Genomic DNA, 12,139 nt, shown 5'->3' with positions numbered 1-12,139 from the left:
GCATTTTTAAACATCAGGTTTTCACTTATGGAGCCAATAAATCATTGTTAAAAACACATTACCAACATCTCCATGCTGTCTAGATGCAATTTGTGTATTTTCAGATTTTTGTCTTAAAGGACAACTTTGGTATTTTTCAACCTGGGCTCTATTTCCCCATGTGTATGTGTGCGTATGATTCATGGGTACCACTCGTTCTAAAATTGGTTCAGTAGTGAGCCGCGAAACGAGCTAAAACGGTAATGGGGGCAAATGTGTCCGTATAAAAGTGCTTTTTTTCGCCACTGACCGGTTCAGATTGCCAGTGCTATCTCTGTAAATAGCATATGGTAGCGGCCCTGGGGCAGTGGTGAGTGTGAATGAGTGGAGTCAGCTGTCAGTCAGTGTTGGAGCAGAAAGGCGGAAGGTGTCCCCGCTCGGTATTGTAAATGAGTATGTGTGTATGAAGTGTGTGTTTTTCGCCACTTACCGGTTCAGATCGCCAGTGCTATCTCTGTAAATAGCATGCTAACTTAGCCTTTCTCTTACCTCTGGGCTGTGTGATGTCACAAGGTTTGCTCCACTGTGTCTGTAGCTCTCTCTACTCGTGGGACAGCCGTTTTCTTGAGGAAGGGGTGTTTCGGGATTGGATGTTTTCTCTTCTTCGGCTGGCAGTAGTCATCTTAGGAGAAGTGAGCTCTGCAGACCTGATGGTCTGCAAGGCGCAGTGTCTGGAGAGTGTTAGCATCCATTTGTAGCACAACTAGCCACAACTTCAGCATCTCGCCGTCCGACAAAGGCAGCCTGTGAAAGCTGTACGGGGTGTTGCGCGACATCCTGTTCTTGCGTTCGGGAAAAAGGCCCGTTTATTTGAGCACTCCAAAAACTCCGGTAACACTCCAGGGGGTAGCACGTAAAAGACTCTGTCCTCTGACTCTTCTAGCGTAACACACACTTCACGCACACATACTAATTTACATTACCAAGCGGGGACAGCTGACTCCACTCATTCACACTCACCACTGCCCCAGGGCCGCTACCATATGCTATTTACAGAGATAGCACTGGCGATCTGAACCGGCCAGTGGCGAAAAAAAGCACTTTTATACGGGACGCATTTGCCCCCATTACCATTTTAGCTCGTTTCGCGGCTCAATACTGAACCAATTTTAGAACGAGTGGTACCCATGAATCATACGCACACATACACATGGGGAAATAGAGCCCAGGTTGAAAAATACCGAAGTTGTCCTTTAATAACTGAATTTTTGACAGCTGTTTGAAATCTGCCTTTACACACTAACAGCTGCTGTCTTGCACACAGGTGACTGGCTTAGTCAATTTGTGAAGCTACATGTGACATTTCTGTTTGCCAATTAGCTCAGTGAGACAGAGGATGGTTCTTGGTGTTGAAGATTGTGAGTTCAAGCCTCAGCTCATGCAACATTTCCATATGAGAAATCTACCCAAACTTTGCACAAAGGTCCAGTCCCATGCCAGATGTCCTCATCTGGAAACACAAGACAATAGTCCTGATGGTGGCGCTACAGAAAGCCTCTAAATTTCAAAACTTTGAAAATTCATAACAAATCAACCATATGTGCTACAGCTTTGGAACTTTCACTTTGAAATTTGCTTTTCCATAGCATGGATGGCTACTGTCTGGCACCCTGATGCTTGGCTTAGTCAATTTGTGAAGCCACACATGAACTGTCACTTGCCAATTAGCTCAGTGAGACAGAAGATGGACCTTAGTCTCAGAAGTTGTGAGTTCAAGCCTCAGCTAAGGCAGAACTGACATTCTAATGTGAAAGTCCTATGTTCAGGCATCATGCTATGTTGATTAGAGACTACCAAGGTTAAAATAATTATGATCCAGGCAGTTTCGCGGAGAGACAAATACTCTTTATCAACACTTTTCCCTGTTATCCCTTGTCTCTTTTCCCTGTTTATTTGGCATAGCTATCAGTCAATATGCAGAGTCTATCAAATAGCTACTTTTACATTTTAAAAAATGTTTTCATCTTTGTCACCATGGATAATGTTTAGCTTTAAGCTAGATCAGGCCAGTTTGTTCATAACTGCTAGCAGTTAATGTTATTCTTACTTTCTTGTTCTTGAGTTTTTTCTTTCCTTTGTATATTATGAGTCTGATCACTTCAGCCACTCATCCACAATTTGAAAGGCATGCCATAATTATATGATGTAACTTCTATGTTGTGATATGCTTTGTTTTAGTGTGTGTGTTGCTCAGAATTGCCTAATTTTGCCTAAAATTGTCCGGCCCCGACCATTGCTGCGCAGCAGCTATAATTAAGTATTAAGCTCCAGTGGGGATGCTCAGTGGCCAGTAACCTATTTATGCTAATCATCTAGTAACCATGGTAACACATATTTTCCCTGATTAAAAAGCTGTTAAACTGCTGTGCTTGTATCCGACTTTGTGTACTTTGTCAGTTCATTAAGTCCATTAAAAAGTGTGTGATAGCAATCCTTTTCGTCCTGTTCCTACCTGCTAGTCAGTATTCAGAATGCTGATTTGCACTCAAAATGCTTATATGCTTATAATCAGTTTTCTTCCTTTCTTCCTTCCTTCTCTTCCCTTAATTCAGTTGTAAAATGTCAGTGTGAACAGGAACTGGACCAGACCTTAAATGCAACAATGTGGTTGTTGTTGTTTTTTTAACTTTGGTCTAGATCAAATGAACTGGACTGCAGGTGTGACACCCTTGGGGCTCATTTGCTTACTGTTAGATACATATAGGGACAGCCTTCTGTCTGTACTGCGTTCTGACAGTCCATATTTGTGCATGTTTTCTTAAAGCTTACAGGTATGGAAGAAACAAAGCAGTAGGCCTTCCACAGCAGATCACGGGGGCAATTCAAACAAAATGCAACTGCAGGAAATGAAGAAGACATTTAAAAAAATAGCAGAATAGAACACAGTTACTGTAGATTAATTCTCCGTCTGTCCGTCATGTTGTGATGTATTTAATGGCCTCACAGACCACCACTGTCTACATTGCTCCCTCTATTAAAGGTACATCATTGCAACCTCCTTCATCGTCACCTTGTCCATTGTTATGTGAACCTTTTGACTCCACCTTATGGAACCATGAAAACAATGACAGTTTTAAATAAATATATCTATTTTCATAAATTAGCCCTGAGAGTCAAAAGTCTTTCATCATTTTAATCTTTAAATTCATCTGTGTCTTTGCTCCAATGGTCTTCTGCTTTAAAAATTTCAAATTTTGCTACTTCCCCTTATTTCTTGAAATCCCATTTTCAAGAACTCATCAGAAACTATTGGGTCAGTTGGCCCAAAACTTTGACAGGATTATCTACTGACATCACTGATCTAAAATTGTCAAGAAAATTCTGATGCCTCAATCTGTTTTGAAATCATACATTTTTGACCTTACTTTGATTAGACATTTATGTCTTAAGGTCTGAGCTTCACTCCACAGTCTTGGGATATTCTGCCTCTCAGGGCTGCCACAAATGCTAAAAGATCATATCTAATCAGCTAAAAGGATACATATAAAATTCTGTTTGCACATTTGAGGGTCATGACTAGGGATGTAAGGATTACCAGTAAAAATGATAAACCGCGGTAAAATTCCCAACGGTTAGTATTACCATTTCAAATTTTAATTATCATTAAAACCGTGTTTGATTACCGCACTTTCAAAAACTCACGGTGATACTGCTTGTTGCCTGGAAAAGTCAGTCCCTCAGACACAGGCGCGCATGCGCAGTTTGCAATGTTTGGCCTCTGAAAATATGGCGGAAGGCACCAAAGACACCTGCACGGACAGTGCTCCGGAGATTTTTTCCCCCTCTAAAAGGTAAAAGTCTGAAGTCTGGACGTATTTTGGATTTTATAAGGATGCTGAGGGGAAACTAATTGAAGATAGTTACCCTGTCTGCAGAAAATGCAGAAAAAAAGTCTCCGCAAAGGGGGGTAACACTTAAAATTTGATGAGCCATCTCGGTGACCACCATCCACAACTATACAGCGAATGTACCTGTGCCTGGGTCACACTACACGACTTTTCTGCCTGTTCTGAAAGTCACTATGTCACATTACACGATTGTGGAGTCGTGCTGTGACATGGCCGACAGACATGACAGACTATACGATCTCTTTCATGACGTGTGTGATATCATCAGGTTATTCTTGTCCTATTTTTATTACTTTTACTATTATTTGAGTCACTGTGTCTGTTCATGTGCCAGCCGAAATGTTGTTGTAGTAACGTAAAAAGTGCCAGCAGGTGGCAGGAGCTACATTTAAAGAACCGTATGCAAACATACAAGTCACAGAATCCTCCACAAGATCCTGCAAATGTTTCACAATGAAAGCCTATTTAGAAAATGGAGGGATTCTCTCAGCCGAGGTTATTAGGGGCTTTTAGTCTGAAAAATATACAGGAAGTGTTGAGTTTGAAATGACGGCACAATGCATTAACTAACTAGGCAACGGGAGCGGATAAAAAGTAAAAATATAAAAACACAGAGGGAATGATAAATAACGAACTATCTATAATGTAGTCTGTTTCAAATCAAGCTGGTAGCCTCTGCAGTTGTGGTGAGTAAAAGCCCCGCCACTATTTTTTAATTTTCTTACTTTATGTCCATCTCCATTATGAAGAAAGAACATTCTTTGCTAGCTTGATGCTAATGGCAGCACTCAGCGGGTTGACAAAGTGCCTCTGCTGTTTCACACTATCATTTTCCCCTTTTACTCTGTGTGGTAGAGAGGAAATATTTGAAAGGCTGGGGTGTTGTTGACCTACAGTTGCCTATGGCAGCAGCTAACTCTGTGTTCCTATTGGTCAAAGTGACGGCTGTGATAGGAGTAATTGTGAATGACAAAAAGACAAACATGCTAGACTTTCTGTTAGACAGAAAGTACACTGTGCTCTTTATTTTATTTGTTTTTCAAAATAAAACTTGGTTAATTGATTTCAGTGTGCGTATAAGTACTGGTTGAACATTTTCAGCACATTTCAATAGTACCGCGATAATAATGATAACCGTGATATTTTTGGTCACAATAACTGTGATATGAAATTTTCATACCATTACATCTCTAGTCATGACTAGTCCATGCATAACATTTGGTAATAATTGCTTAAAGTGGGCATGGCCTATTACAACAAATATAAATTCTAGACATTTCACATTCCAAACTTTAAATTATCGTAATAAATCACCAGTACTTCCTACCAAACCCATTTGTTTTTCAGCACATCCACTGAATTGCAACAAAAGTTTTCCTCACTGAAACCTATAATCATTTCAGAAGTCCAAAATTTACACATATATTCTTTGGATAGTAGATATCATGCTTTCACATGGTGGTCAGATTGGTCAGATGTTGAGTTTCAGCATCTTGTAATTTGTAGTGTATGCGCAACATTTTCAATTTCATCTCATTTTTTAACCAAATTTCACCAAATTATTTGTAATTGCACCTGAAAACAACAGAATGATGCCCGCTTTTTCAAAATTTTATCTCCAACACTTTGACTGTTGTGCTTTACATTTTAGAGAAAATACCCAAGTTTTACAAATGTGATAGTATTGCCTCAAGTTGTAAGACAGTGTGTGAAAAGCCATATCCTCCTGGTGGTGCAGTATGTAAGTCACCTTCCCTGGGTATTCAGAGGTGCAGTGTTTGAATCCTCAGATGACCAAGTCCTACAACTTTTTTAAACAAACGTCACAAAAATCTATGACAATACACCTGACAAAGGCAGGTTGATTTGTGATTTTTTTTTTGTGATGACCCTCTCTCTGCCTGCTGCTTCTGAGGCTGGTTTGGCTTCATGTCCCAGGAGCTGGTGGGCAGGGTTGGAGAAGTCTTCAGAAAACTACCTGCACCTGCATTCTCTTGTTTCTGCTCTTCTGTTGTGAACTATGTGGTTTAAAAGTTGACATGCCATATTCTGTGGTACTTAATCAATTTCCAAACACAAATTTCCAATCTCCTGCGACACATCTCAAACATTCAGTATGTGTAAAATAATTTTTTAAAAAGTATATATTCAACTCAAATTACAAGAACTTAATTCTGGGAATTAAATTGCATTCCTGGTAAGTAAAAATAAAACAAAAGTTAAATATTAATGTGCTGGACTCACGTTTTAATTTAATGGCAACAAGTTCACGTTGATTATATAAATGCATAACACCACCACCTCTGCTAACCAATTTCTGGAAGAAACTCTACATAAGTAGAAGGCTTTTGCCATTAATGTAAGATGTGGGCAAATATAGATCAAAATGAGGTTAAAGGAATGAGTTTGCCAGAAGATGGTGTATTGTATTATGGTTGTATTTCTTTTCTTTTTTTTTTTTTTTTTTACATCTGACAGTTTTTGATCAAAAACGCATACTTTGTGCTTCCTCCATGCATAGAAAACACCAGTATGGCATAATCATATTCAAATGACAACACTGAACTGACTGATGTCATGATTTTTTCAGGCAGTGAGAAATAGACTTTTAAGGACTCTGTCCATCCAGTAAGGTTTTAACCTTTGTGCATTGATCTTATCTGAAACTGCCCCATTTCAGGCATTAGATTAATATCCCCCATAGTTCACAGGGTAGCATGAAATAGATAAATCTAAACTGCAGATTTTAGTATTTATATCTCAGTCATTAGAGTAAGAATGGAAATAAAATGCAGAAAATCCAAGAATACTTCAAAGTGGAGTGTCAGACAATCTTTTATCAAATCTCTTCATGCCTCTCCAAGCCAAAACCAGAAGACCACTATAGGCAACAAAATAAAGTGAATAAACATGTCAGTGTATACAATAGTGCAGGGGTGTCCAAACTTTTTTGAATGGGAGCCAGATTAGATGATGTGAAAATAAAACGGGGCCAGCTGCCTCTTTCATCATACTAGATCAAAAAACCCATACAAATACTGTAATACAAACACAACTGTCTCAAGTTTCATTCCAAACCAACAGTGGTAAATGGACCTGCATTTGTATAGCGCCTTTCTAGTCATCCGACCACTCAAAGTGCTTTATACACTACGAATCACATTCACCCCATTCACACACACACTTTCATACACTGGTGGCCTAGGCTACCATACAAGCTGCCACCTGCTACTCAGTTTTTAACACACTCACACACTGATGGAACAGCCATTAGGAGCAATTTGGGGTTCACTATCTTGCTCAAGGATACTTCGACATGCAGACTGGAGGAGCCTGGGATCGAACTGTTGATCTTTCGATTGGTGGACGACCTGCTCTACCTCTGAACCACAGCCGCCCAATGAATTCCTTTTCTATAGATTGACATTAGCAGCCTGTGCATACAACTTATTATCAATTAGAAATATACAACCACCTTCCACATCGAAGTCTTGCAAGAAATGCACAGTTTTTACATACAGCAAACTGTGACACGCACAAAGCTATATTTCTCAGCAAGGCAGTGGTTGTTGGCAACTCCCCCTGTACACTGACTTACACCAAGTACTGAGTTTGTTGTCACCTGTCTGAATGACATTCTTCAAGTCTTGCATACAGCAAAGTCCTCCTCAATCTGCTCTAGGTTCAGCTTCTCTGCTTATTCATTCTAAATGCATTATATAACCAGCCTCTCTGTCCAACACATTCTCACTCCGACCCCATCACATGCTGTATCAACATTTGGTCATGGACATTCGACATCAACATATGACATGCAAGGTACCCTCGCTGCGTTTGTTGTTGCCATTCTAGCACGCCGTGTCAACTTCAGCCTGTTACATGCATTGTCTGATTTCAAAATACACTTCCGTTTTCACTCGAAATGTACAGTTTGTATAAGGTATCTTTCAAAATAAAAGTAATACATCAATAAAACACCACAAATTGACGTTTTTTCCTTCAGCAACAAACACAAATGGTTATGTTTAGCCAACACATGCACATGGTTGGGTTTAGGACAAAAGAACAGGGTTTGGCATTACAATCTTATGGGAAGCGAACACTTCCGCCGCCTTAAATTTAGTTGTTGTTGTCCAACTGCGTTTCCCCCTGACGCTGCCAGGCACTGTTAAGCAATAGTGACGACCAACTGCATATCATGCTGAAGTAAAAAGACATCTTTTTACGTCAGTGTCTTAAGCTGGAAGTCACAGACCAAGCCCTGGTTTTCTACAACATCAGAGTGAGACCAGGTTGCCCTGTCCCACTGCGCTCCTCAGACCCAGTGTGCATCTGATGTTTGGCAACATCATGGGTGTTTTTGATTTGGGTCATTTAACATGCTCACTGGTTTGTGCTGTCTTAACTTATGCTGAGGTAGAGTAATGCATTGTTGTGCAGTTTTTATATTGTTCACAAACTGCTACCAGGTGTCAGTGCACCCTCCTACCACCTGACACTCAGCCAGTGAATGGATACATTTAAAAAAATGTATCCTTTACATAATATCAGCTGAATGCAGAGTGTCACCAATCTGGACATGGAGTTCTGCCCTGCTGCAGCTGCAATAACACCAGCAGCTTTGTTGCTGCTGCTGCTGATGATCTGCCACCTTCCTTTTGTTCAGTTCTGACACTGCTTATCATGACTTTTTCAGGTGACTTTCGTTCTGACTCCACTTACAATATGGAGAAATGAAAAACTCAGAAAAGTACACAAAATACGACTGTGTTACAGTGACAAAAGTAAACGTAGTTTGTGACTTCCATCACAGGGAAATACTTGTTGAAAGCATGACACACATAACACAATTTAAAAAAAAAAAAAAACTCACCTGTCTCTTCATCAATGGCAAATCGTCCAAGCCCACTCCCGTCACGAATGGAGTATTGGATTTCTCCATCTCTGCCAGCATCATCATCGTTAGCGGTGACTTGGAGTAGTGTAGTTCCAATCCGGGAATTCTCCTTCACTAATCCTGTCAAGGCAAAGTGGGAAAAGTATGGAGCGTAGAGGTTTTCGTTCACATCTACAACCTCCACCTCCACAAAGGTGACTGAGAGAAGAGAAACAGGCCTTCCCTTGTCTTTGGCCTTCACAGTAAGGTTGTAGAACTGCTGGGTCTCATAGTCCAACTCTTTTGTCAGCCGAATAGCTCCACTGGCTTTGTCTACCTCAAACCATCCGTTATAGTCATTGGCCAGAGAGTACCGGACCTGGCCTCCCAACCCCAAATCTGGGTCCTGGGTTTCTAACCAGGCCACAACAGTTCCTACTGGGAGATCCTCTAGAGCTCTGGCTTTGTACACACTGGGAATAAATAGTGGGGGACAGTCATTCACATCCTCTAAAATGATTTTCAAAGTGGTTACAGAAAACCTCTGGCCCCCTTTCTCTGCCTTGTCCCGAGCCTCAATCTTCAGGTTAAAAGCAGAAACAAACTCCCTGTCTAGTTGACCAGCTACATACACTATGCCATTAGTGCTGTTGATACCAAACTGGGTGGTGCTGGTTAAAACAGAGTACATAATTTCCCCATTGGGTCCTAAATCTTTGTCAGTGGCCTCAACCTGGATGACATCTGTACCTATGGCAGTGTTTTCAGGTATCATAATTCCATAGCCTCCTTCTTGCAAAAACTGGGGTGCATTATCATTAGCATCCTCTATGTAAACAGTAAGCAAACGCCAGGCAGTTTTCTGTGGCAGGCCAAGGTCATAGATAGTTAGGTTGAGGAGATAGCGATCCCTCTTTTCTCTGTCCAAAGGGAGGAAGACACTGATAAGGCCAGTCTCCATGTCAATTTTAAAACAGCTGTCAATGTTTCCATCTGAAATAGAGTACAGAATCTGACCATTGAAACCTGTGTCACCATCATAGGCACTGACCTTGAAAACGCTTGAGCCAATCTTAAGGTCTTCCCGCACAGCAATATCTGTCGGAAAAGCTTTGTCAAACTGGGGTGTCTGCCGATTGACAGAGAAAAGGTCAATAAAGCCTTCCTCAATTTTGGGCTTTGTGCTTGCTTTGGACTTTTTGAGTAACTTCTCAGCTAACTTTTGAGCTACTCTTGTCTCTTTACAGTTGAAACTTTTGGGAGGAGATTTCCCATGAGCAACTGAGATGTTAACAAACATAGGATCAGAAAAATTCTCACCATCTGTGGCAGTTATTTTGAGACTAAAGACACCATTCTTTGGACTGGCAGTTGCAAGGGAATGTCGCAGTGAAAGGACCCCTGAATCTGGGTTGAGGTCAAAGTACCCCCAGTCGTTACCTGAAATGATCTTATATTTTACTAATTCCAACTCATCTATGTCAATTGCAGACATTGTGGTAATCACTTCATCCACTGGGAAGTCCCTAGAGATCACACCCTGGCATGCTACCTTCTCAAACAATGGCTGGTTATCATTTACATTTTCCAGGTGGATTGTCACATTGACTTCACTCTCTCGCCTGTAAGGCGAACCCCAGTCAGATGCTCTGACAACAAACACAAAGCTCTCTGATGATGATTCAAAGTCCAACTCTTTAATAGTGCTGATGACACCAGAGAACTGATTGATTTTGAAGGGTAATGGCTGAAGGCTGGAAATGCTGTAAGTTATGTATCCATTTTCTCCTTTATCCTCATCCACTGCGGAAACTGTTAACACATTGGTCCCAACTAGTACACTCTCATTAACCAAAACCTCATAAGAGGACAGATCAAATGTTGGTGTGTTGTCATTGGCATCCTCAATAGTAACCTGCACTTTAACTTTGAGCTCACTATCTATTTCCATTACCTCAAGATTAAAGACATCCTGGGTCAACTGAGTGAACCAGTGAGTGGTAGAGATTACGCCTGTTAGGGTGTTCATTTGAAAAAAAGCTGAATCTGCAGAAGGTGTCAGGATATACTCTGCATCATCAGGCTCTGGCTTAAGTTTAACAGCTTCTACAATTGTGCCTGGTGGTGAAATTTCATTCAGACTAACATCATATATCTCCTGCTCAAATGCAGCTTCTGCTGTCTGTCGTTTCTTGACCATAATGTGGACAACCTTAACAGCAGAGAACTTCTGTGGGGCTCCTCTGTCTTTAGCCTGCAAAGTGAGGTTACAGCCATATGGGTATGTCTCCCAATTTACTGACTCAGAGGCCTTTATGGCAAACTCGCCTTCTGCAGATCTTTCCACAAAAAACTGCTCTGAAGGGTCTCCACCCACAATGACCACTGAGTCTATTTCTCCATTTAAGCCTTCATCTAGGTCTTCAACAGTGACCATGGCATACACAGGGTTTTTATCAAGCCACGAGGGGCTGTGGGTGACCGCAGTCATGACTGGGGCATGCTCATTCACACGTTCTACATGGACAAAAAGCTTGGCTGTGCTGCTGACCCCATTATTTCCATAGAGCTTCATGCCACGGTCCACCGCCAAAATTTCTAAATCGTACCGATTCTGCTCATCAACATTCAGCTTTCCACTGAGAGAAACAACTCCACTGGTTGGGTGTACAGCAAACAACTCCATTTTCTCCTTGAAAAAATAGTAAAACTCCCCATTGGAACCAATATCTGCATCTGTCGCGGTAACTTGTGCTATGCTAGTCCTGAGAGGGGTGCTCTCCGCTATGGTGACGGAGTAAGTGGTTGGTGAGAACAAGGGTCGTAGGTCATTCATATCCAAGACCTGGATGCTGACTTTTGTCCAGGTCTCAAGGAGGGCCTCTCCCTTGACAGAAGCTTTTACTGTCAATACATAATTATCCTGAATCTCTCGGTTCAAGATAGCTGCGTTGCCACCTTTAGTCCTTATGCGCAAGAAACAGAAGTCACCCAGCACATACTCCTCTGCCTTGAAAAACCCTTCATCATCACCAGAGGTGATTCTGTAGCGGATCTCCCAGGAGCGCTGTGCCAGGTGGATTCCCATTTTAACTTTACTGTTGGCATAGGTGCGTGCTGCTGAGTTTTCGTAAACTGTTGCGTGGTAGACAGCCTGAGTAAAGCCAAAGTGGGGTCCATCCTGAAGGCCCGCATGGGTATTCTGGCCGCAGCAGGGTGGTGGCTTGAAGAGCAGCAACAGCAGCAGCAGGGCCAGGCTGAGGAGAGGGGCTCGCATGCCTGCCCACTGGCCCATATTCACATCCATCCCATCATCACTCCATCCTGAAATGGAAAGAGACAAACAGAAAAAGGTTAGCTACAGGAAGGTGACATT

General features: G+C 41.6%; 1 protein-coding gene across 9 annotated transcripts in view; it reads right to left on the bottom strand.

The window, feature by feature from the left end:
- The window catches only part of LOC117259695 (protocadherin Fat 3), a 391,086-nt gene that overhangs the window by 243,411 nt on the left and 135,536 nt on the right, over positions 1-12,139 (bottom strand). For all 9 annotated transcript variants that reach the window (XM_033631307.2, XM_033631315.2, XM_033631310.2 and 6 more), the window contains exon 2: positions 8,761-12,087. In XM_033631307.2, coding sequence (XP_033487198.2) covers positions 8,761-12,070 — 3,310 coding nt within the window. In that variant the 5' untranslated portion in view covers positions 12,071-12,087. The remainder of the gene's footprint in view (positions 1-8,760; positions 12,088-12,139) is intronic.

The sequence above is a fragment of the Epinephelus lanceolatus genome, chromosome 4, assembly GCF_041903045.1.
Source record: "Epinephelus lanceolatus isolate andai-2023 chromosome 4, ASM4190304v1, whole genome shotgun sequence".
Lineage (NCBI taxonomy): Eukaryota > Metazoa > Chordata > Actinopteri > Perciformes > Serranidae > Epinephelus > Epinephelus lanceolatus.
Note: the sequence above shows the minus strand (reverse complement) of the source record. Positions and strands in the feature narration are given on the sequence as shown.